This window comes from Falco naumanni, chromosome 5, assembly GCF_017639655.2.
Source record: "Falco naumanni isolate bFalNau1 chromosome 5, bFalNau1.pat, whole genome shotgun sequence".
Taxonomy (NCBI): domain Eukaryota; kingdom Metazoa; phylum Chordata; class Aves; order Falconiformes; family Falconidae; genus Falco; species Falco naumanni.
In genome coordinates this window covers 75528050-75554733 of record NC_054058.1, presented here as the reverse complement: position 1 = coordinate 75554733, position 26684 = coordinate 75528050, and the positions used below count along the sequence as shown (strand labels likewise).

Genomic DNA, 26684 nt, shown 5'->3' with positions numbered 1-26684 from the left:
GTTTTTGATCATGCTAATTTATTTTATGAAAAGATAATCTAAACATTTCAAAATATTTCAGACAGGTTTCAAAAATTCATTACTTTATTAGTGCAGTTACAGTAACACTATGGCAAATCTTCCTACACACTAGCTTTAATTAGCTGAATGTCTAACCAGACACAAAAATATCAGAACTATTTCCCTTTGACTCTTCTGAGAAAACAGCCTGCTGCCACATGTTCTTTTAAAACCTCTACATGACATCTATAATGACCTGCATGTATACATGCAATCCTCTTTCTTTACTCAGTATCATGATGCTATAAAAAGAAGATGGAGAACAAACAGGCTTACCGTGATACTGAGCCTTATTCATATTTGAAGTAAAAATACTAGCTAGTATGCCTAAGGGTTTTAGATATCTAATAGCATTTTGATTCAGAAACAATGTACATGGCTATATAAACAAGCTGTAATCTGACATAAAATCTATTGAATAATGATACTATATGAACTAGCAGTAACAGACCTTTTTCTGGCATAAAAGTCATCCTTAGGCAGGCTCCCAATACACCACCACAGCAGTATCTCAGAAGATGCTTTTATTTACACGTGGAGGCACTATAATTTTCGCTAAATATGTAAGTGGTGACATGACCAATTATAGCTTATGCTTTTCAGTACAACTATTCCAGAATTTCTTTTTGGAACTTTAATTAGTAGTTTACTGGTCCTCTCTGAAAGTTCCCAATTCAATAGACATTTAATACTGACTTACAGCTGCACAGAGAGATTTTTGTCAAAGCTTTGCATTGGATTTTGTCAGAAACATATGTCTTCTAGGAGATGACGACTTTTGGAAAATTTACTCGATGAAATACAAGGCAAAAAAATTTGCCAAGTGTGACTAATTGAGAGAAAATGATTTCGGGCAAGTAGAAGTGCTACATCTGTTAAGCAAGGAGAATTAGAGGGCATAGTGTCTACATCACAACTGAACTCACGTTTATCTCCAGAAGCAAAAAGTTACAATCCTGTAAGGAGCATCTATTATTTGGGGAAAATGTTCTTGATTAAGTATGTTGGTTATTCGAGGTTAGCATAAAGACAGTCAGCGTAATCAGCCTCATTTAACATGCCCAAAATTAATGCAAATACTAAATAGTGTGGATTGGAGATCGCAGAAAGTTGTATCATCCCACAGCCTGAGCATGCTTTTTATATATACAGCTTTTAATACCAGCTGGTCAGATTTCTATCCCCCTACCATTTAATTTCCATTACTGATAAATTTATCAATGCATATGCATAAATTGCATATGAGAAATTGGCTGGGAAATGAGAAAATGACAGACTATAGACAAAACATTTTATAAAAATATCTTCCTGACCTCAGAATTCTAATAGAAAAAAAAAAAAAAAAAAGTAAGATAATGAAAACAAAGGCTATCTCACAATCAGGTACTGATATACCTGTATTTTGTAAGTTGTAGTGATACATGAAAGTAGTATGTTCGCAATGAAACTTAGCAAGGAATACTGCTGTATTTAGTTCCTTGGCAAGCATCCCGATGGATGTTTGAGAAAGGTTGGCTAGACTCTTGTCATAACAACGTGTTTCATACCTGAACAAGACTTGCAGATCACCCTGGCACACACAACTCATGCCCTGCAAGCGTAATCATGGGACCGTGGCCTCTCAAAGCCCCACAAGTGATGGCTCACAGCTGCCAGAAACAGCATAAAGACCCAGCACAAGGGTTTCCTGTGGTCCTTACAGGAGGCAGAAGCTGGAGGAGCTGCTCTTACCTGTTTTCATGCCCCTGCAGCTGGAGGGGCTGCGGAGGTGGTGGCTGGGTGACGGGGCTGTGCTGGGCGACGGGGCTCTGCTGTGCCAGGGGGCTCTGCTGGGCCAGGGGGCTGTGCTGCTGGGCCATGGGGCTCTGCTTCTCCGAGCTGGGGGCTGAGGCTGGGCTGTTCAGCTCTGTGTAAGGGGAAGCTGGAGATTAAAGACCTGTCACAGCACGGCATTTAATAAAGGGCAAAGGTAGACAATAATAATTTCTGGTCACATACTACCTCTGAATATTTATGCTTTGTCGCTTTTACTCTCTTGGGTTATAATTAGATTTTAAGACATATGAATCTAATGTGCACCTTTTGATAGTCTGTGGTATCTGCAATCTTGGTCACTTCTATAACTCCGGTTGACACCTCCATTATTTAAAACCCAATTGAACAAGGCAAATTGCTTCCATGTTTAATGTTTTCTTTTAAAGCCTAGAAATACTGATCATAGAATAGTTTGGGCTGGAAGGGACCTTTAAAGGTCATCTAGTCAACCCCCTGCAGTGAGCAGGGACACTTTCAGCTAGATCAGGTTGCTCAGAGCCCCGTCCAGCCTGACCTCAAATGTTTCCAGAGATGGGGCATCTACCACCTCTCTGGGCAACTTGTTCCAGTGTTTCACCACTCTCATTGTAAAACATGTCTTCCTTATATCTAGCATAAATCTACCCTCTTTTAGTTTAAAACCATTACCCCTTGCCCTATCACAACAGGCCCCACTGAAAAGTTTGTCCCTGTCTTTCTTACAAGCCCCCTTTAAGTACTGAAAGGCTGCAACAAGGTCTCCCTGGAGCCTTCTCTTCTCCAATGCACTCAATCCCACTGACTGTCATTGATGACGGTATTATGTTGCAGCACTCTCAAAGCTAGCCAGCTGCAGCAAGGCTTTTACCACCCCATACCAGGTTAACTTCAGTAAATAGTTCCCATGCCTTGCCTCAGCACGGCCACCAATCCCCCACAAGGTTTGAAAAGTTCATCTACTGTCTGTGCTGTTTCTTCAGCCTCTTCAAGCCAGTCCACTCTGCTTCTTGTCTCTTCTACATCCAGGGCACTCTCTCTCCTCCCTCTGCTTCTCCCAGTGCACTCTTCATCCCATGCTCCTCTTCCATACCCCTTAGAGCTATTTAACCACTTAGCAGAAACCAGCCACGGCTGCACCTTATCCACCTCAGCCAACCCACCGCCCCTGAAGCCAGCCCACAGCTGAGTATTATCAATGTTAATTAACCTGCCTTCATTCCTCTGTAATTCCTCTAGAGTATCAAACAGCACGGGTCCCAGTATGGACCCCTGTGGGACACCACTTGTCACTGATCTTCATCTGGACACTGAGCTGCTGTCCACTATCCGCTGGATCAACCAATTCCTCATCCACTGAACAGTCCACCCATTAAATTTGTATCTCTCCAATTTACAGGGAAGAATGTTGTGGGGGACTGTGTCAAAGGCCTTACAGTAGTCCAGATAGGTGACATCCATAGGTCTTCCCTTGTCCACTGATGTATTCACTCTACCATAGAAGGCCACTAGGTTGGTCTGGCAGGACTTCCTCTTGATGAAGCCATACTGGCTGTCTCAAATCACCTCCCTGTCCTCCATGTGTCTTAGCATAACTTCTAGATACTTGAAATACTTTTCATTTTGAAAAAAAATATTAAAAATATTAATATAATTTTTATTGTTTTCACCACTGTTATAGGATGACAGACTGTCGTCGCAAAAGATAAAACACTGGTGTGCTTGTGTTAGCTCTGCTCTCTTGGAGTTCAGCAAGAGTTTCCTATCTTTTTTAAATCTTCGGCAACTGTGAACAGTAAAGCCAATCTCAATAAATTCTGACTAACCAGCTAAACCGATGTTTTATTTCACTGTATTGTGCCAAATGACGAGGGTTTCATATTGAAACACTGCAGAAAACCAGAATCCTTCTTTCCAAACAGCATAAAATTAAAAAAGACAGAGAAGCTGGGGTAGGAAATGTGGCCTTGTTACAAATAAAGGATGCCAATCTTCCTTCAGGCTTCCCACTGCACTGGGGGGAAGACACATTTGGCACTGGGCTCATATTGAATATATTTCTCCTGACACACTGGCAGTTATGTTGCTCATCATTTACCTGTTAAGAAGCGTAAATGAGAAAGACCCACCCACAAGAAGACAGAGCACTGCAGAAGTAATTGCTCACACATTATCAACAGCAAAGGTACACATTATATTTTTTTATTCCTGATTGCAACAGAATGAGTGAGGCCAGTGTGGCGTAGTGCAAAGCATCCAGAATGGACAGGCATATGGCTGAGCATCCCTAACAGCAATAGCTATGTGTGATCCAGATCTTGCCTAGTTTAATATTTGAATCTAGTTTGGATTTTGAATTATTTTATTTTTTAACATGTGAGTTTGTCCCCTATGACTGCAATTTTCTAATGGCTCTCTACTTATTTAATTTATGCTCATAATAATTTTAAAAAAATTTGGTTACTTTATTAAAAATCTTTTCAAATTAGGCTTAATTGTCAAAAAACCTTGTATATTTGCACTCAAACCATTCCTCATGTAGACATAAGCAATACTTGTCTGTGTAATTACTATACTTAAGGCTTTAATTGCCCATTTTGCATCTGTGAGTCTCTTTTGTATTGCAAAGTTTCAGAGATGAAGACTGGGAATGTTGTCCCTCATTTCTACATTACTTTCATAACTATGGATGAAATAGTCAAATCCTAAGCTCTTCTAAAACTGCTTTGCATTTATATGGTATTTTTCACCTGAAAGTACATTACAGAGGTATTAGATTTTTTCCTCTAATTTTATAAGCTGGGAACCTAATATCAGAAGGCAAATGAGGTGTCCAGTGTCACATAGTCATGCAGGGAAGCCATGCCTTGGGCACAAATCATTTCCCACCACTAACACCCAAGAACATCTTGTAGCACTGCATCTCAATTGCACCTCTGCTTTCCTTGTAACTTAATGTATTCCTCTCTAACATTGAACTACTAGCAATTTGCTAATGAGTTAATCCAGGTTCCAAGGAGACCGAAACAAGCCGCACGGACTGCATGCAGCATCACACTTTGTAGATGCTTGCAAAATGGGCCTCCAGAGATTATACAGCAGCCAGCTCTTTAGTGTGAATCCTGAACTTGTGTATGCTTGTGTTTTTGCCTTCACTGAATTCATTTAGCGGAGTAGTTAAGTTCCCCAGTGGCAGTCCCTGGCCAGTGTCAGGCTATTTCCTTGTCCTGTCGCTTCCTTGTCCTGTTGCTAGATGCAGCAGCAGCAGGTGAAGGTCATCTAACTGGAGCATGGATCATTAAGTAATTACATTACTTGCTGTGTGACATTCCTAGCTCTATCAGTATTTGTTGCTGAGATATAAAGCCACAGCCTCATTAATATGGCACAATTCATACACCAGCACGGCACATCGCTAACCTAAAAATAAGTCCTGAAATCAACCCTGAAACCCATGAAACCAACATCAAAGGATATTCACTGATTGTCTGTGGAGTAATGATCAGAATAACGAGTCTGTCCCCTTATCCTCACCCTACAAATGAGATAATTTAGGGTTCAGTTCTTTCCTGCCTTGTGCATTTACGGTGAAACACATGGAGGAAATTACCAAATTTGAACTATTCTTTCACATCACTTTTTGTCACAGGTGGCTGGTAGCTCAACGTGCCTGGTGACAGCCTTTGCAGTCTCTCTTTGCAAAACTTTTGGTTGGTTTATAGCAGGATATAAGGGAACAAACTCAACCTGGCTCTCTTGTCAGGTGCTTTTCCATGTAGAAGGCAGTTCTTACAAAAGACATTAACACTGACTCCAGTACTCAGCTTTCTCTGGGTTTGCTTTAAATACCCTTTTCATAACTAGAAACCTTTTCAAGAATTCAGACGTTATTTGAGCTGGTTCTAAGGCTGTAATTTTGGTGTGCTGTACATTACAGCTGAGAAAGCGAAACAAAAGATGTTCTTTCAAGCAGTGACATAATTCAAGCTAATTGGAGGCTACTTAAAATTTTCTTCCTGTTTTTAAGGGCCATTGACTTACCCTCCTGAGGAATGATGCGAAGAGTTACACTGAGACCCGCATCTTTAATTAGCTTCACAATATCTGCATGAGGCATGTTAATAATAGACTGGCCATTCACAGCTAAGATCCGGTCTCCAACTTTAAGTTTTGCACAGCGATCCGCAGGACTTCCATCAATTATCCGCCCTATTTTATGGGGTACGGCTAGACAAGGAACAATAGTCACAGTTAACATATGCTGAAACAAGTTGTGATGTTCAAGCAAAAGAAAATGTTTTCATTTTGAAGAAAGTTCTACATGAATTAAAAACAAGTTTGTGTATAAATATAGAAGAATATAAATTCTTATACAATGTCATTTGCATTAACATAGTACAGATTTCACTAAAAAATTCAGAATCCAGATGTGCATATATACGTGGCATATACATATGAAGTCCAAAATCAGTTTATACTTCAGCTAGTTTGCAAACCTGGCACGTAACTAGATAATAAACAGATCAGGAGAACAATAAGGCATCAAAAGAGTGAAGGGGATAAATTTGCACATGAAGTAGTAGTCATAAATTGTCTCCCACCTCCTGGTTTACAAAATTTCTTTATTTGTATGTTACAATAGAGGCACTAGAAACACCATTTATTTTATATACAAATAGGTGTTGTTACTGAAAATGCCCAGGGTTCACTAAATTGTTCTCCTACTCCATTCAGATATGTTAATTGGTAAGTAGAAATCATACTGAAGATTTACTGAGATGCTCAGCTTTCTAATTAGATACATACCAGCATGAATTTACAGTTAATTTTGAGTGCATAGACGCATTTATTACATCAAATAGATACATACTCCCTTCTTTACACATTACAGATCAACTTTGCTTCCCCTTTTGCTCTTGTCCATGGTTCTCCACCTCATCCATTCTCTTGCTCTGTCTTTTCACTCATCTTCCATTGAATTTTCTCAATATTACTCGATCTTTCTCCCAGTGTTTCTTCCCTGTTCTCCTCTGGTTTTTAACTAAATGCATATACCATAGCTAACTCTTCTTTTCTCTGTATCTAGGGTCCCCCCAAAAGCATGTTATTTTTCTTCCTACTACTCATAAATATGCTTATCATAATTAAATTTTACTATATATTCTATTAATATCCTAATGGTAGAGTATTCCTCGCCAATCCCACACTTCAGTCTTGGTAAACTTAGCACAAAGCAGCTCAGCCTCACTATCTACCTGCAACTAGTGTTTAACAATAGTTGTGTGTGGGGTTTTTTTTTTGGAAAAATAACATATCCTTAAAATTCTAATATCTAAAAAGAACTCAGAAAAGGTGAAAGAAAAGATTAATCAAACTTTTTTTGGCAAAAAACTAGGCTATCAATGCTGAAATAAAACAAAGCTCTGCTAGGAGATGTGCTCAGAATACATCACTGCAGAACAAAATTCTCAGCCCTCTGATAAACATTCACTGAAGGTGATGGTGGCAAACACAGATTGCACATCTCAAGCAAAGTCACAATACACATACCTCAAAGTGACTTCTGTTTCTAGTATGGACGCAAGTGTTGTTTACAGTGTTAAAAATTATTTTTTTTAGAACTAAAAATATAAGTAAGTACTCTGAAGAACAAGCCATAATCAAACTGCATGTTTCTTTACCGCCATAGTTCAGACAAGAATATGAATTAAATTGTGGCTTTAGTAATACAGACAGAAGGAGCGTACTTCAAAGATGTCTTGCTGCTTAGGAAAAAAGCACCTAATTTATGTCACAATGCCTAAACCTTCCTATCTTTTAAAATACACTAAATATGAATAGCCACACTTTGCACAAAACCTTCATTTATTTTGCCCTCAATGCAGATATATAATTGCTGTGCATGCATTTCAATAAGTAAAGTAAAAGAATAGCTCAACACTGAAACAGTTTACATTCACATAGCGCCCTTCGCATTGAATCGATTCTTAAAGCACCACCAAGAATCATTTACGCTAAGACTAAAACTTGCCTGTTTCTGGTAGATGTAATAAAAGATCTGTCTGAAATTACCGTGTCTGTACTACACATCAATGGAGATCTGAAAATGATACTGTTTTATATGAAAAAGCAAGAAATTTAGTAGGAAGAAAGAAGGGGAAGCATGATGGCCGAGATGCCATAGTTAAAATTCTCATGCTTGCCATTTCTAACTCTAAAGAAGATGTTTTTACTAGCCTAAACAATTAAGTAGAGGCATCCTTTCAGTAGTGAGGGGGGTGGGTGGATGGGCGGGAAATCCTATTAATTTGCCAGAACAATTTTTGTTAGACTTCTTGCACCTGACAAGTGAATATAGCAGATGTCTGCATGTTTGAGATATCTACTAACATCAAAGCTGGAGGTGGGAGAGAGTCTGATTCTGCTCCAAACCCTGAGAAAAGGGAAGGGAGGGAGAAAGAGGAGGAACTCTGTATTTAATTTTTCCTTCCATTTAAGCCTAATGGCCTTTACTTTCCTGACAAAGGTATCTAGTCTAAATGTTTTGGTATCACTGCACTCCCTTCATGCTGCCAAGCTAGAAAGGATCAACACTAGGTGACCTTCAGAGCAAACGTTGTGTCTGTCAAGGTACCTACCTTTTCTACCGCACTTTGGTTTTCACGGATTTAGTGCTCCTCTTCTGAGGCTCTATTGGTGCAATGTGTTGTCATATGGTCTTGCTGCAGAGTGGGGTGTGGAAAGCTTTTGCAGAAGGAACCTGACTGCAAAGGAGACCACTGGTATGCTGTATCAGGATTTTACGGGCAAGTCCAGTGAGTTGGCAATGGAACTCAGAGCTGTTCAGCAGTAATATCCCAAAGAGTTTATGGTCTCTGCTTGCTTTTCCCAGTGGAGCTCTGCCTGAGTCTCCTCCTAAGCCACAATATCCTGGCCACTGTGGTCCCTGCTGCTGCCTTGGGAGCGGAGGATATATTTAAGGATTTATTTACAAGCATGAGTGCTTCTAAGGGATGCGGGTTATTTGATGTGCGGGTTGTTCACAAAAATATGAACATGTTAGAAAACTTACGATTTATAAGAGCCTTTGGAGGTGAAATACTTACTGTGAAGGGATAAGAAGGAGCTACTCTCATAGGGGATTCATTAGGTAAAAGCTAAGGAACAAGGGTAGGAACGAACTGTGAATTTCTGTAATGGAGAATTTTCATCATTCAGAACGGTCACGTCTAAAACTGGCATGGCAGAGCTGCAAAACTGTCAGTACTGAGTGGGCTGAGTGAAGTGGCAGACAAGACACCATGAAAAGAAATGCAAGATGATGCGCATGGGGAAAAAATAACCCTGCCTAAGCTTAAGCAGAGATAAGCCCTAAATTAATTATTACCGCTCAAGAGATCTTGAAAAATATTAACTCAGTAAAACAGTAAATAGAATTTTAAGAGTTAGAATAAGAACAGCAAATGAAACAAACCGTTGCTAGTTACTATGTGAACCTAAGGTCTGAGTATTGCTGATAGCTTCAGCATTCTCATCTCAAAAATCATAGCGCTGAACAAGCAAAGATTCAGTGAAAGACGGCACGGCAGTCAGAAGCAGAAATCAGCCTCTGCTCCAAGGAGCAGCGCATCAACTTGCTCTTTGCAGCCTGGAAAAGAGAAGGTGGGGCGATGTTCTGGAGGGCCAGAAGAATGAAAGGATTAAAAAAGGGATTAGACAAATTCACAGGGATGGATCCACTGTTGATTAAATCAGAAAGCTGTGGTAGTGAAAGCTGAGGCGATGCCTGGGGAAGGTCCCTGTCTGCTGTAGGTGCCACCAGTCATGGCCAGGGACAGCGTGGAGCTGTGTGGCTCTGATCTCTCCCAACTTCACAGGTCTCTTCTTGGGAAGAAACCTCCTATGTTTGCCATTTAATTAGGGCTTTATTAACACATCACATTTTTTTCTTAAATTGCATCCTCAGTGTTTTATTTTTATCTGAGCAGGTAATTTAATAATGTAAACTTTTAAAGGAAGTCCCACATCACTTGATTGATGGTAAATGATTCCACTCACCCTTAAAAATTTTTACTAATCTGTTCACACCTCTTTTAAGAATTCAGTACAAGCTGTTCTCCAAACATATGTACGTTTTGAACAGTGGCAGCACGTGCCTGCATTAGACTGCAGAGAATTTGATCCATTTATTTGAAAACACTGAGTTACCTGAGCAGCATTAAATATTAGCAAGCTATACACAAAGACTTGGATTTTTGGTTTTTTTGGTTGGGGTTTTTTTTTTCCAAGAATCCTATTATTAATGCTAAGAGTGAGCACAGAAACCAGACTGCCCCTTTGAAGGACAATTCATTTCTCAGTTCCCTCAGACTACACAATGGATGAGACTGTAAGGGAAAAATATTATGGTAAAGAGGGATTTATAAAGATTTTTTTAACTGTTATAAATATGAGAAATCAGTAAAATACAGTTTCTATATGTATAAAACATAGAGTCATAGAATAATAGAATATCTCAAGTTGGAAGGGACCCATAAGGATCACGTCTAGCTCCCTGCTCCTTGCAAGACTACCTAAAACTAAACCATACAGTCCCTCAAAATAGCTATATAGGATTTTTCCCTCTAATACTATCAAGTTATCTAAAAGATGGTACTCGAGAGTGATATATATGAATAGCTGCTTTAAGAAAAAATAAATCTTTCCAATCTAGCAGAGAACAGCAATGCTGCAGAAGCATTTCTTAATAACAGATCTTATGAGGGGATCTAAATTTTCTGCAGTGTGGTTTTTAAAAAAATCCTGACTTCAGGAAGACTTGAATCCTGAGAGCACCAAAGCTTCTAAGATACTTGAAGCCATCAACCTGTCCCTCTAAATCTCTCAGATATTTACAGCATTTGTGTCAGGAACACAAACTGACCTAGCACTGGCACCTAGCAGCTGATGCTTTCCCAGAAGGTAGTTAATTGTGCAATGATCAGCTGTAAGCTCATTATCCAAAGAGAACTTAAATTAAATTAAATTAGAAAAAAATGATTCAAATGAAATCTTTGCATTTAGAAAGTGGATAAGGTCTGCTTTCAGAAACTTGCCGATAACATCAAGTTCACATTTTTCTCTGTATTATTATTTTTTCTTGATAAAATCATCCACTTTTGCTCTCCATGATCCAAATTAACACCCTTCCCATACCTTCATGTCATAGAAAAGAGAGACTAAATCCTGTGGCGTTACATCTGAGGGTTCATATGCTTGGGTCAGCTGTACACAAAGCCAGAGCAGTTACTGAATACAGATACTGCTTTTAATACTGTATAGATGTATCAGCCTCTTGCTTTTTGGAAATAAAAATGATTTCTACTCACTTGGGAGACCTATATGCTAGAAATAGCTGATTCTAAGAAGATGTTACCAACAAATAATGTTTTTCTGTTTGACATCAAGATTTTTTTTTACATCTATTCAGTACTTTTAGACATTAAGTGTTGAGGCTGTATGTTGTAGAAAGCAACTTTCCTGTTTTTTCCCCTTTATAGTAGCTAAATGTCAAAAATGATCAGTTTAGGGAAAAAAACTGAACCTCTACTTTACCTATTAAACCCTCTGGCAGACAAATTCTTGCAATCTTTTCTAATGTTAACGGATATTGGTAGTAAAACAAGCAAATGAACCTTCCTGAGCCAGCTGTCCTTTTCAGTTATACAGCTGATCACATGAATATTTATCATATCCTCAATTCTCAAAATGTACAAGTGCTTTCATTCAACCAGAAGGCTCCAGCATATCAGATTTTAATTGGGAGAATATATTAGATGTAAACATCCGTAATTTCATTGCTACTGAATAATCCAAAATTTGGGAAGCTTGAGTGTGGTGGACTGTCTATCAGGGCTAATATTAGAATCAAGATAAAATATTTTCCTGAAATTGATGGGCAATTTTATGTGACACTCATTTAGAGAATGGAAATCTGTGGCATGCTGCATACTTGCAGATGACGATAATCCCTTTTGTTTATAAGGCTGATGACCCTATGAATTGAAACATCCCACTGTGTGCTGATACAGAGCATACTTACACGAATAACACAGGCATAAGAAGCTAGGTGGGAAGGAGGGCACACACCTTAGAAATCTGAAGATCTAAGAAAAGAATAATGGAATTTAGGCACTTTAATTCAGGATTCTCATGAAAGCAAAATGGGCCTCGTGGAATCATTAGCAAAACCTTGATTCTCTTCCCAGGTTTGTGCTAAGAAAACTCACAGAATCTATCTTTTGAAAGCTCAAGAGCAGCACCACTAGGTTAAATGACGTATTCAGGAATGTCTGGAGGGTAGAAGTCATCTAGAGAGGGGAGTGATGTGGTTAAGATGCTCCATGCTCTATTTTCCAAGAAATATCAAGCAGCCAATTGAGTATTTCATGCCTGCAATCTGCAGCTATGTGTTTTCAGTGATATTAAAAATCCCTTCCACTTGTTAAAGTTAGTTCACAATTATTAGTTTGCATATATTGATTTGAAAAACTAAATCATGTAACAATTTCTTTGAGCTCCAAATTACCCTGTCAGTTAAACAAGGTTAGAAAGTGTGTTTTTGTAGCTGAACAGGCATAAGAACAGCTCAAACCTGAATATCAAAGCTAAGTAGAAATGAGAAACCAGACTCTTTGCCCACAAGTTGCAAGTACCTTCCACAGGGGACTCAGGCTACAGGTGGCTTTTCACTGCTCTGTTCCCAAGATCTCCAAGGTGGGGCAGACAGACATACTCATTTCCTAAGCTCTGTTTTCTTTAGAATTTGCAGATTGGTCACAGAAAATTGTGTCCCCAGGCACCATCTTACCCAGGAAGAAGCACGGGTGAAATCGCAGCACAAATAACTGTCTCAGATCATACAGTTATCATTGATCAATAAGCTGTTTTTTATCTCTAAACTGCAAGGCGTTCAAAGAAACTCTGCGGCTGAATGGGACTTATTTCAGAAAGCTGTTTTCTGCAGTCAGCAGAGGCTTATCAAGGATTTCTGGGTTTTATTTAAGACTGCACATTTTGAGGAATGAGAGAAACTTCTTTCATTAGACTCCCTTTTATCACGTTTCGAATATCCAGTAGTCATTAGTATATGCAGTGCAGGGGCAAATTAAATCTACAACTCCTCCTTAGATAAACAGGAGGAAGATCATAACAAGTACGTACAATCACCTGCCTTTAATTTTTTTTAAAAAAATGTTTGTTGATTATGCTTGTATTTTCAGTTTGTTTACACTTCATAACTGTGCTAATTGACAGTACCTGCTACAGTAAAATTGATGGAAATATTGCCACTTTTCCAATTTCACTGGAAGTTGCCAGTTAATGAGATCTGTTTGCAACACATGGTTTCTTTCTACAGAAGTTAGGGTGTTAAGAGATTTACAGGGGATCACAAGTTCTTCTAGACGAAGCTACGTCCCAAACACATGAAGTAAAAGCAGCAGGAAGATATAAAGTAGGCAGGAACAAGTATAGTCCATAAACATCTGGGACAAATGCACCCAGCAATCTCCTTTTGGAAATTTCCAGCTGCCTCCAAGTGCTTTTCCATGGGATGCAGATAGTGAACTTATCTTTATACCCTAAAAAGCTCCACAAGAATGGGGTTTTTACTACAGAGGACACACACTATTGAGTATTATCCTAAATGTAATGTGAAGAGTAGGTTAATTAATTCAGTTTCAGTATTTTGGCTGCAATGTGCACAGTACTGTTGTGTGAGGCAATGCCACCCCGGGCACAGCTGTACTTCCATAGCCTCGCGTGCTGCTGCAGGATGCTGGGGACTCGGAGGGGACAGTCCCAGGAGGAGCCCTTCCTTGCAGAACCACACATGCTGCAAGTATTTTTATTGGGGGAAGCATGAAGGTATTCCTCAGGACAGGAGTTCAGAAATGGGCTGTAGTTTGCTCATTTTCATTACTTGACTCTGCAACTGAACCAGGGCATCTAAAAAGTGTTTGTAATTTGGTGGGCAAAGGCAGTTGCCTGAGAAGATGTCCACAGAGCTGTGAGGTTAAATCAGTCCAGATCCACCCCAAGCTAAAAGTGGAAAACCAGAGGTAGCTTCCAAGCATTCAGCTGGGAACACGGCACTGAGTCCTCTAAAGAAATCCCACTGGAGAGGACAAAATTTTGATAAACTATGTGTGGCCTGCATAGAAAAAGAAAGCATGGAGTAAGATCAAATTTAGGTGGCCTGTCTGGAGAAGGGATGAGAGCCAAAGCACCTTTTAATGTTGGGACAGGGTCTGGGGCAAAGTATGATAATATGCTCTAGGGGCAGTGGAAGTTAATCCTTTCATTAGGAACAGGTCAGGAGCCTGGCCAGGTGTTCTTAATCTCTTCGCACTCCAAGTTCCTCTGCACTCTGCACCAGCCAAAATGACTTGCTCCTGGATGTACGACTTCAAACAGTTTTTTATTTATTCACTTTATCTTTTTTTACTGGAACAATTTTGAAGCATGGCTGACCTTGTCTTTGCCCCTGCTTTGCCCTGTGAAATCTCTTCATTCAATCCTTGTCATTCATTTTCCATTCCAGATCTGCCCCACATCAGAACGGTAGTTTGGTGCAAGATAATCCCCTGTGCTGCGTTAGAGAACATTCCAAGCAATGCTTTGACAAAGGGGAGACAAAATTTCTACCATTATAGAGCAGAGGAAAAGAAAAGTGTCACAAGAATTGGATGTTTAAGCAAGTACCAGCAAGTAAAAATTGCATCCAGATCTAAAGGCTGGCTCCAAACTACTTAACAGCAATTTATTAAAATAACAGCTACTACAGTGCTGCCTGTATTTCAGAAAATGTGAAAAAAATAGTCTGCCCCCTAATCACGTCTGTAGTCTGCCCTCACTCTGTGCCTGTATCAAGGGTAAAAAAATACACAGTATTTTGAAATTTTCTGCAAGGCAAAGGCAGGTCTGTAAATCAACAGTAACAACAAATTCCTTGCAAAAGCATGTCTACAGAAAAGTTGACCAAGACCTTAAGCCTCCTTAATTTTGGGAGTTCCTGAGTCTTTCGTGGCTCTTTTCCCGGTCAGAGGGAGCATGAAGCACTTGTAATAGGCTACGTAGGAGCAGCGCAGCACATCCCCCCTCAGAGTTTGGGCATGGGATACGAGACTCAGCTAGAGCACTGCTACTCTGACTGCATGGGGTGGCCCTACAGCTTCCCAGCCAGAGCAAGTCTGAACTCTCCTGGCAAACAGAGGGTGTGCTTTTGGGCACCCCCTTGAGCTTTAGACCAACTGCAAAGCAGCAAACCCATGAACCTGTGGCTCTGAGGCTAGCAGCAACTGTTGGAATGATTGCCTCGATTTTAACAGTGTGTGAAGCACAAATACCCAGTGACACAAGGTTCCTGCTCCTGTACTCAGCAAGAGCAGTTGTAATTTGTTGGATTATAAACCACTGTTTATAAGTGTGATTTCAAGAACAAGGGAAATACTTTCAGCGCTCAATTAATTGCCTTCTTGAATAAAAGCGATGATGATACTTACACTTCTAAGACTTCAAACCTTTCGCTTTTACAAGAAAGTAGAGAAGGGAATAGAATTATCAAAATAAACGTTCTTAAATCAAAGAAACTCTTCTTTGCTTTGCCCTGAGGATACTCCCAGTGAGCTGACTTCTTAGGCTATGCTATTCCTAGTAGTGTCTGGCACTACAAGATATTTCCTTTTCTGTCCTATTTTGCCCATTTTGATTCTTTCAGAATTGCTTTACAATTACAACATCAACATTTAACTACGTATGTTTAGCACAGGTCTGCGCGGCATCATGCTGTGCCACATAGGGATATATGAGCTGGCACCAAGCGCACAGTCTCCAAAACCAGAAACACTGGAACTATAGTACATTTCACCCAATTAACATACAGCTGCTATGAGTGACTACCAAGGTGCTTGACATGGTGCCTTGCAGATCTGTATTTCGATACCGATGTAAGCTATATTTTGGACATTACACATCCTACATCCAGTTGATGCTTTCCTACTGTTAATATGCTTTCTACCCCGACTGTGGATTTTAATCAAAAGATTTCAGTTTTTTTCAAGATGGAAGGGACCTGAGGAGGTCTCAGTGGCTGCTGCTAAAGTTTTTCTGGTCTGTCTTCTACCAAAGGGCCCCAAACTTGGATGCTGTTTTCAGGTCCTAATGAGTGCTGAGTAAAGCGAGATAATAATTTCCCCTCAATCTACATGCTATGCTCCTGTTAATGCAGACCAAATTACTTCACTCAAATAAATATTAAGTAAAGAAAATGAACCTTCCTTAATCTACAAATAGTCAAGGATTTTTAGACTGGTTTTATTACTGATGACAGATTATGTGACTTTCAGCTTATTTTTTCTACTACAGTTTTGAAACAGAATTCACATACAAAGGGTATTTTCTTCTCCGTTCTGCCACTGTTTAAAGCAAGTGTCATTTTTTTTGGTTCATTGCTGTTCTTCTAAACTTAGGATTTGGGTGCTCTTTGGGATCACTGAAATTCATTGCAGTTATTATTTGAATAAATTCGCTTGTCACTTCCACAGTAGACTGTCATTTTCCTTTACTATTGGAGGTGTTCAGCTGAGGTTTAACAGTGGCTACCTGTGTAGTTGCTTGGGGAGAAAGAGAAGTCCCACAAGAACAGGCTGGGGGGGAGGAGACAGAGCAGAATCTTTAACCTGGGTCTGTTGTCTCCATCAGAATACTCCAGTCGCAGAACATTTGGTTGCTTGGGCATTTTGTCTTTCTCTTCCTCTCCTCTTTCCTTCTCTGACTCCCTCAAGCACAAACCCTATCTGTGAAATAATTTTCTTGAAAAATTCATGACTGACTTAACCAATTAATATGTATGTATCCTGATGTCCTCTATGCATTATTTTTTTCCCTGTCTGATCTTTTGCAAAGAACTTCCAGTTGGCTATTATATTCAATAAAGTGAAAACTCAGAGTTCCAAGAGACTAATTATCCATGAGTTTGTTACAATTTTAAATCTGGCAATAATCGAATTTTACAATTCAGCTGAGGTGATATGAAAAGCAATTCTTAATAACTGCATGATCATGAAATACTGCAAAAAGTTCCTGGAGTTGATTTGATTTGTGATCTATGGCTTTGACAGTACTCTCTTGGTTGCTTTTCTGTTACAAATTTAGAAGTGTGAAGTTTGGCCCTAAAGGTTGAAATTGTGGTTTTATTTCCTCAGGAACCAATTTTAAGTAAAAGAACAGTTCCATTTAAACATGTTTTGAATGCAGGGAAAGGACTGCATTAGGTTGCAACTTGCAAAATGACGAACGTTCTTGCTTATCTTGGTTTTTCAGCAGTGGTTAGCATTCACAATTGCAGATGGGCTTGGTGGAAGATGTGAATGTCTCACAACATAAAGCCTTTTATGCTTCCTCCTTCCAATGGGCTCAGCTCTCAGCTGGTTAAATGCCATTTGAAACACCCAAGGGTGCCCCTGTGCCTGCAGCTGCCACTACCAAAGGGTCCGAGTCTCCTGTGGGTCCCATGTCACATCTGCCTGACCTCTCCCCAGACAGGACATCTCAAATGGCACCAGATGTCTATATTAAAGCAATAAAGTTGAACCCCAGGAAACATTAGTTTTCTGGACAGAAAGTGAGCTATAATTAAGGGCAGATCCTGCCACTATATACGGCACCTCCCTGTACTCAGTTGCAACTTTTATACTATCTATACTCCAGCCAGTTAAAAAAGATCAACCTCTCTGCACCTGCATTTAATCAGTTTTCCCATTTTCCAGTTGCTTTGCAGTGCCCTACCTGGACAGCTGCTGTCATGGGGTTTGCTGTGATCCAAGTTTTTATTTCAACTTCCTGAACTCCATCTTGATTAAAGTATAATTCAGTTGTGTGTGTGTGAATCATTTATTCATGTAACCCTATTGGTTACCTGAAGAGTGTCTCTTCAGGACACAGGAACAGAGAAAATCTACTTTATAGGTGAATCCTGTTGTACTCTGACAGCCAAATGAACATGAAGCACAGAGCCTCAGAGGCCAGAATAACCTTTGGTTTTGTCCCAACAGACATACAAATGGTGCCCCTGGAAGCAACCTTGAGAGTCTCTTCAATTTTAATCTCTGCAGCAGATGAAATTTTATTAGCAGATGTCATGGTTTAATTAATTAATCATTTTAAAAAATTTGGGGCAAACTTGGAAAAATATAAACCAAAAAATGTGTTTTACTTACTTATGGTGGACCCAGATTCGGGCCTGTTCAGTGAGCTGATGATAACAAAGCCAAAGCCTTCGTTCTCCTTGCGGTGGATCACCACGTCATTGGTTTGCAGGCTGTGAGAAGTGAAGCCCTCGGGGGGTGTAGCATTGCTACTAGATGCAGCGTGATTACTGTTAGCATAAGTAGCATAGTCACTTCTTGGAGAACTGTGGTGCGTAGACACCGAGCCTGGGCTTCTGCCATTCTCTGGGCATGGTTCTCCTACAACATAAATCACACTGGTATTACAGTCTGCCTCGCCCAGTGGCTCTGTGACTTACAGTACATTTGCTAATGCAACATGAATACAGTTGACTGTCCATAGCCCAGACTACTGCAAGTATTCAACTAGGAGCTGTAATAGATGCAGAGAGACAGGAATCTCCACAATTATGCAAAACATTCAAGGGCAATCAGATAAAGCGAGCAAGAACACTCACTGCTAAGCTATCTTAGCTTAGAGGAAAGGAAAGTAAGAAACAGTGACTATCTGGATTGCAAAAACATTAGCAAGCGCTATTCCCTTGTCTGCTGGTTGATCTGTCATCAAGAGGAAAATGTGACCGTCTAATCCAATATGAAATTATTTGTGTCTGGATTAAAAGAATTCAAGCAGGCAGCTAACATACAGCAATTAGGATTAGCTGCATAATGTTCTTCTTACAGGTTGATTAGCACACTCAAAAGCTGTTCATGGGACAGAGCAGTGATACAATGAAAAATAATAATCACAAATAGTTCTTCTGTGGGTGTCGTGACAAAAGCAGTGGTCGTTTAAAGGTTTTGAAGATGCTCTTGTATGGTGAGTTTGAAAGGGCAGAAGTGAGAATGGAGTCCATCCACACTTCAGTATCGCTTTGGAATAACAAGAACAGGGAGTAAGTTAAATCCTGTGGGATCACACACTTTTTTAGGAGAAGCATTTTGGCAACTGAAAACAGTAAAGTTATTCTTCCAGATGGAAAAAAAAAAAATTATATTCTTCACAGATCTAAGTTATTTACACAAATCAGCATTTATTGATAGTTTTAATACAGAACTTTCTGATGAATGTCAGTAGTATGTTTTCTGTTCAGAGCAATGAGAGTGGCAGAGTCATTCTACTGAACGTGAAGAGTTTATGCATACACACATACATCCTAGGAAGAGAGCTTGCAAATTAGACCTTCAGTGTGTATATATTAATAAAATAAACATCATCCAAGGACAAGCTGTTGTTTTCTCAGTCAGGTGTGTCCTTTAGCAGTCCTTCTGCAACTATGAAATAAAGTGATTAGAGAGAATAAAGAGGAAGAAAAACAATTATTATATTCCTGCATTAGAATTGAAAATCTCCAAGAGTTATTGAACCAAATCTGCAACTAAATGCCATAGTCAGTGACAAGAGAGATCTCATTTTCTGGCTGTCATGTTTCAGAAAGCTGAATAGTGTTTATGTCAGTGTGGCTGCAACAGAAAGAAAATTATCTTACCCTGCAGAATGACCAAGAGCTGGCTTGGCCACAAAAGAAAGCAACTGGATGCTATTAAGTGTAGGAAAAGAAAGATAAAGGAGGGAAAGTTTAAATGGCTATTCGATTGTCAGCTGTGAAATAGGTATTTATCAGGAAAATTCCATTTTGCTTCTGCCTGTGAAAAAATGGCATTTTAATCCTCATTGTTCTGAATACCACATTTTCCTAATCAAATTGTTTTCCAGAGCATGTGAACAGTGATTTTCTGTTCCAGATCTGGGTAAACATCTGTGCAGAAAGGTGATTCCAGGCAAGGGCTAAGATAGGTACAACGGCTGTCAGGCAGGTAAGGAACGCCCCAGATCCCCCTGTTGTATACATTCGCGCTAGCGAGAAATTCATATGAAATCAATTGGCCTGATGTGTTAGTACAACATTTTTCAGTCGTGCCCAACACCAGATTTTAAAATCTTTTTAAGCTTATGTCGTAACATGCCAAATTAAAATCCTGTTCAGCTCCTGAAATGCTTAAACATTAACGAGTTACACACTATACTCTCCGGTGCGGCACTCTCAAGGCCCAAGAATAACTCCAGGTGTTTTACCAGCTTGCCTCATCTTCTGTGCCAGGAGACCAGACTCTCTAATAGACCCTTTTATTTAATATTCAACAAGCAGCAGTGAAGGCTGGCATCCACTCTGTGCTAACCCTCTTGCTAATTTTGCCTGCAGTCTGTACAGCCACCTGACCCAGGAAAGGTGCTAACCGCAAGCACTCGGCGGATTACCTTGGTTATTGGCCATTTTCCTAGCGCTGGGGGAGCTGCGAGGGGGCGTCGCGCCGGACGGAGGGGGACCTTTCTGGCTGGAGGACTCTGGAGTCAGTAACAGAAGAAAGTCAGTCCCGCGAGAGTGCGGCTGGCAGGGAGCTGCGGCGCCGCAGTGGGAGGGGGACTGCGAAGACGAAGGTGAGTGGGAGGGCGGCTTTTTGGCAGGGGAGCGAAGGGGAACGGTGCAGGCAACGACAGCGGATCTAGGGCACGGGGAGGCAGGAGACAGGACAGGCTGGGAACGTGGGGCTTTTTTGCTCATTTCTGGTGCCTCAGTGAAGTGTACTCGCCACAAACATTTTAGAAGTTCTTAAATAAACTTCTTGCCTCGAGTAAGCCAAGGTTGCAACGGAACGGCAGCAAATTCTCCCAGTAAAGCTTCAGTAGATGCTGCCACACGTTTTACCGGGTTCCAGTGATTTTTGATAATTGAGACCGAGCTAGTTTAAAGGTTTAATTTACTTCAAATTCTTCATATTGTTTTAGGTTTATTTTCTGAATGTAGCTGCTTGAAGGGAGGACCCGGCCCTGCTCCTAGGAGCCACCTGTGCCATACGAAAGGTTTTCAGCTAGCTTGTGCTGCTCTTGGAGGGGGAAACTCCAGGTGACATCAGTGAGACCAGAAATGGGCTTTGAAGACATACGAGAGTGAAATGAGGTCCTGCCCTAAACAGTTAACAATCTTTTCAGCCTTTCTCTGATTGCTTATTGACACACTGAGCTTTAACAGCTTTAACTTAGGTGAATGCTTTGTCCCAAAAGAGAACAAGAGGAGAACAAGCACAGACCAAGACAGCATGGAACAAATCCGGAGCACTCATGAACACCACACCGGCACTGGCAGTATTGTTTCCACTTCCAAAGGAAACAACAGTCATCTATAGTGTTTTTGTCACAGAAACAAGGCACACACATACAATTATTCTTGCTTCAGAACAACACAAACATTCACTTTGATTTTAATTTTCTCTATTTTTTAAAAAAGAGCACCTCTTTGTGCTGCCAGCACCGAGATCTGATTTTCCTTTCACCTTTCCCAGCCTTCACTCACCTGTGGGTAGCACCTTTCTCCTCACAGTAAGATTCACTTGCCCGTTTCGGGCAGCATTATGCATAAGATCAATCACATATCGGTGGGTTTTGCCGGCCACTGGAATCCCATCTACATACACCAGCTCATCACCAGGATGGAGACGCCCATCTCGGTCTGCTGAGCCCATGGCAATTACTGCTCCGATGAGAATCTAGGCAGCAAAGAAACAAAATCTTGTCATATATACACTAAGCTTCCAATTTAGTGCCGTGGATATTGCCATGATTTTCCCTTTCTTTGGAAATTAAGCTAGTGATTCAGTGCAGGTGAAGAGATCTGTGTGTGTCTGAAAGCTGTGCTCCTCCTCTGTAGGCATGGTGGAAGATGCTTCCTTGCCTTTTGTAAGAAGGCGTTTCCTACCTGTGTAGAGTGATACACCTGAGAATCCTGACCTAAGCATGATCTACCTGATACCTTCAAATCAAGACAATAGGTCTATAAAGAGTGTTGAATTTATATAGACTATGCTATGCAGGAGATCAAAACAGATTAATTCCACCTAAGGGTCCTTTTGACTTAAAATTAGTCAGTCTGCATATTTCTTATCAAAGGTTCTTCACTGCTGTGTGATTTAAGCACCTGGACTAATACACTTGAGGTCAGTAGTGGAAGTGACTGAACTACACAGAGTTTACTTTGGGGCTCTTTAGGGGAAAAGAAATACTATATTAAATGCTGTTACTCATAATTAATAATTGCTCAGGTAGTGGGGTTGATTAACAATATGGAAAAAGAGGGAAAATGTCAGCTTACTCTGGGCAGATGTTGTTTTCCCAAACCAACATTTAAATGTGATTTGTATGGGACATAAGCTGGTAAAAAAATCTGTTCAAAACCTTTTAATGACTTTCTCCACTTTCTATGCACATAAATTCACATAATTTATTGGAAGAAGACATATATATTTCCCCTGTGGAATAACTGGTAGAAGAGTTGAGATTGATTCAAACAAAATCTGCTTTCTTTGAAAGAATATTAAAGCATTCACAAAGCAAGTTCCAAATTTTCCTTTCTCTTGTTCAGAGTGAGAGTGAGCACAGAATGATGGATATGACACGCCATGTGACAATCTGCTTTAAATAATAAAAGATAAAAGCTATCAGGTATTTCTTTTCATGAGGAACTGCAAAGGCTAGATGTAGTAGTCATGCAGGTGGTCTGGTGGGTTTTTGTGGTCTTAGCTGCAGAGCTGCAAGTATCCCAGCAGCGTGTTTAATTGAAACCCCATGTGAAGCCTGGAGAATTTTGCACAGTTTCTAGCCTCCCTTTGGCTCATGATTGCTTTCAAAACTTCGCAAAGAGAGAACACGATGCGGTGTTTTCCTGCTTCCTGGTGTTCCTGGGATCCTGTTAAGCAGTGTCAGGCTGAGTTGCCAGAGAGGCTTTCAGGTTCTCCATTCTGTTCATCAAATAGTGAAAGAATATATCTCAAAGCTTTGGAAAATACTTTGTGCAAAATCCAACTATGAAATATGTATTTATGCTTCTTTACTGAGCAGGAAAAAAGCTGTCCAAAGCTACATTTAGCTAGAATTGCACAAAGTATTCTCAAAACTTTTACATTTGGGCATCTCATGAGGAAGAATTTTTTCCTAGAAGAGGTGGGTGACAGCCCTCTGCAGCTTGGAAGGTTGTAGGGACTGCCCTCCTCCTTTGGTTTTATTGAGCATTTGAAGTTTCTTGATAACTGGCTGCCAAAGAATTGAACAATTTGTGCATCCTTAACCTTTGGAGAAACACAAATGCAGATCACAGCCTGGCAGGTCATCAGTATCTACCGCAAAGTGAAAAAACTCTTTCCAGTTTTGACTAATTAAGTAATTATTGCTGCTACTTCACATGTCCACAGCAGAGTGTGATTGCATTATTCATCTCAGTGGTGGAACTGACTCCTAAAAGAAGCAGCAGAGTCCTACTTCAAACACTTCAGGTAGGTGTCTTTGTCAAGATAATGGCCACCATATCTCCTATTTGGTATATTTGATAGCAAGAAATTTTCCTTCTTTTTAATTTTCTCTGTCTGAACTTGTTTCTCATCCTGTATCTGTTCTCATTTTATGGCTGAGTAGTTTCCATCATAGTTATAAATTCTACAAGCAAAACACAATTTGGAAAAATATTTACCAGAATTATATTACCTCTGTAATGGAGTTTCATACTGGCATGAGATTGCTTTGAATGTGTGAGGAAATGGTGACATGGAGGCAATATAGACTGTGTTGTAGAGAAAAGGGAAGGTTTCACCTACTGTTTGAGATTAAACATGAGAAATGTTTGGATTAGGAATATTGTGACAGAGGACAATCTGAAGTTGAAGCCTGAGTCTACTAGCTCATACATGTTAATTTGTTCTAATACTGAGTTTCTTTGTGTTTCTTGGTAATTGTTTGACCTTGTGTTTCAGTTTCTCTGGAACTGTTCTCAGTGGCTTCACAGGCACATAGTAAAATTTAAATAATACACATAAAAGGTGTGACTCATCTCACCTAATTTTAAGTGCCTGTGATGTCTAAACCCAGGGCAATCATCTGAACTCTAATCTCTGCTAAAAATAGGAGTTCCTAAGGTGTGGTCTGCATTATCCTGACATTTTGCTCTATGGACATCTGTTATGTCTTAGAAATGTCTGGTTTTTGGCACCAGTCATAAAAGGAATATAGACATACATCTTGCAGGCATTTTTGAGGAGAATCCCAGTCAATCTATGTTGAAAAGGTGAAACTCTTAGTGTAATTATGCATATGTTCCTGTGATTTTGAGTTTGAGCTGCAAAAATGTATCCAAAATACTTCTCTGCTTTGGGACAGCAATTTGCAACTTCAGTAAAGTTCCAATTTACATATATTTGCAACCTTTCAGTGATATTATAATTCACTGTAGTAGCATCAGATTCTCTTTAACTCCTCAAGTTACTGGGAGATGTGATAAATACCTGTGGTGGTATGATCTCATGAGATTTGAGAGATGATTTGAACTGGCACAACCCATAGTCTTGGTATTTGAGATTTCTCAATAAATTTAAGTCTTTCCTTTGGAAAGCATCCTTATGCTTACAAATATGGAAAGTGGAGTAGTCCAGCAGCACTTTCCCCATCTAAGGTGCCAGGTAGCTGATATAACTAGAAAAGAACTAAGCTGCAGTCCCCCTATGGTATTACCCTTCCAAAAAATCTTTGGTTGGATTCCACTTCTTTGCAAAACTCATCGCCTTATGCTGAAGAATCCATACTCCTTTTTAGAAATGAAACCACAAAGACAAAAGGCAAAGAAAGCTTCCTTTTGTTGTGCATTACCTGACTGCACAGCAGGAGAGCTGAAACAAACATTTCAAAGCACCTCAGTTCTTGCTTGATAGGGAATGCAGGGGTTTGAAGGACAGGCAGAGACTGCCTCTCCTTTTCTGGAGGTGAAAGGAATGGGAAGCTGCAGGTGGGCTGTCCATGGGGGAGCAGGGAAGCAGTGGAGAGAAAACAGAATTAAGAAATCTTGCATTTTGAATACAAAACAGATGGAAACTAAAAAAGTGGAGTACCTCTGTCATCTTTATCGCTGATGAATTTGACCAATTAAATCAAGTAGATGGGCAACAAAGAGGGACTGAGACTTGAGAAGTTCAGCAACACCTGCTCTAAGGAGGTACCTTTTTGCCTTGTAGGCTCCTCAGCCTCAAGCTAGGATCTTATTAATTCCTGAGGACTTTGAGATGTGGTTTGTGGGGTGACATAAAACCTGTTAGATTGAGATGTCTGGGGGGAAAAACGCTTTTGTAGTTGCAAGTCCTGAAATAGATATAGCAACCTTGAGGCTGAGTGCAGGCTGAGAACAATTGTTCAGCAGGGCAGTGAAGTGCCTTAGAAGGTGGTTCAGAGGAGGTAGCATTTTTGGTCCTGCTCTCCAAAAATAGCAAGGTGCTTATCTCTGCACTTGGTATCCAGCGATGACTCTTTGACTTTGGACAGCAAAGCCAGGTCAGTCCTTTGCTAAAAAGAAACTAGAAAAAGCTACTTTCTTTATAACAGTTCAGTGCATAATGCATGTAGCTGGGAGGCAAAAGATGCATTTCCAAATTCCCACTCTACCGGATTGTTAAGCAGAGACATAAATTCAGGTGTCCCACAACTCCAGCATATATTCTTAACCATCAGAATATCAGATATTCTAAACCAGTTTTCTCACAGTCCTTTAGGTTGAAATAATCCCATTTTTTATAAATAATAATCTTTTAGATGAGGCACTTGAGTTGTACTTTGCCCCATGAGAATGTTGCAAACCTCCAAACCACAGTGCCAATCAGACACTCAATCTGTGTCTACTTAATTATCCATTTGTAATGAAAAAAGCACTAAAGGAGACACCAAGACAGACTTTCCCAGAATACTGAGCAGCCTTGTAGCCAGGGACACTTTCCTGGGAGGTGGCAAATGCCAGTAGACGCTACTATCTGAAGCGGGTAGAGGGATGTTTCCAAATCTTCTACTAGTGCCAATTCTTTGCAGGTTAAAATGATAAAATGGGACATTTCCTCTAGCTCCTAACAGATTTCCTTTTTGGCTTCACCCAGTAGGTGAGCTTTGAGAACCTATACTGGCTGGGTGATCCAGAAAGGACAGGAAAAATGCTTAGTTGGAAAATGTGCAGATGATGGTTCAGTGGCCTCTTTTCACATGTGCTGGGGCATGCTCCATGGAAGACAGTTAGGTGCCAGAGGGGTTTCAGGCACACTGAAACTGTAGATGATGAAACAGTGTTGTTTTGGACTCCTTCTGTGCAGCTATATCTTATTTAGCTTTGAAAATCCATTCCAGAACACCCTGAAACAGGGTCTCTGCATTTCAATCAGCACTTCAAGCACTGTTTTTAGAATACAGTGCATTTGTTTGTTTTTGCAGGAGGCATCAGTAAACGATTAATATTTATCAGTACTTCAACAGATTTTGACGGTTTTAAAATAGAGGACTCTGTTTCTCAGAGCCATGCATTGGTTAATGTTAATGCTTGAATGACAGCTACACTGTTCTGTATAAATCTGAGTATGGAATGTACAAATCTATCAACTAGATATACATTATCTCAGGACTCAAACTCAGATTATGCATAAGGTTGTGATTATAAAATGTTATCATTATTGACTTGGGATTAGTCCTCACTGATAAATCATAGTTAGTTACAT

General features: G+C 40.1%; 1 protein-coding gene across 10 annotated transcripts in view; it reads right to left on the bottom strand.

The window, feature by feature from the left end:
- MAGI2 (membrane associated guanylate kinase, WW and PDZ domain containing 2) overlaps positions 1 to 26684 on the bottom strand; it is a 754276-nt gene that overhangs the window by 45620 nt on the left and 681972 nt on the right. For 5 of the 10 annotated variants that reach the window (XM_040595989.1, XM_040595988.1, XM_040595982.1 and 2 more), the window contains 5 exons: positions 21473 to 21665; positions 20380 to 20466; positions 18111 to 18359; positions 5893 to 6078; positions 1792 to 1981 (listed from right to left, as the gene is read on the bottom strand). In XM_040595989.1, the coding sequence (XP_040451923.1) occupies positions 1792 to 1981; positions 5893 to 6078; positions 18111 to 18359; positions 20380 to 20466; positions 21473 to 21665 (905 nt within the window). The remainder of the gene's footprint in view (positions 1 to 1791; positions 1982 to 5892; positions 6079 to 18110; positions 18360 to 20379; positions 20467 to 21472; positions 21666 to 26684) is intronic. The other 5 variants (XM_040595990.1, XM_040595992.1, XM_040595986.1 and 2 more) reach the window with 3 other exon arrangements.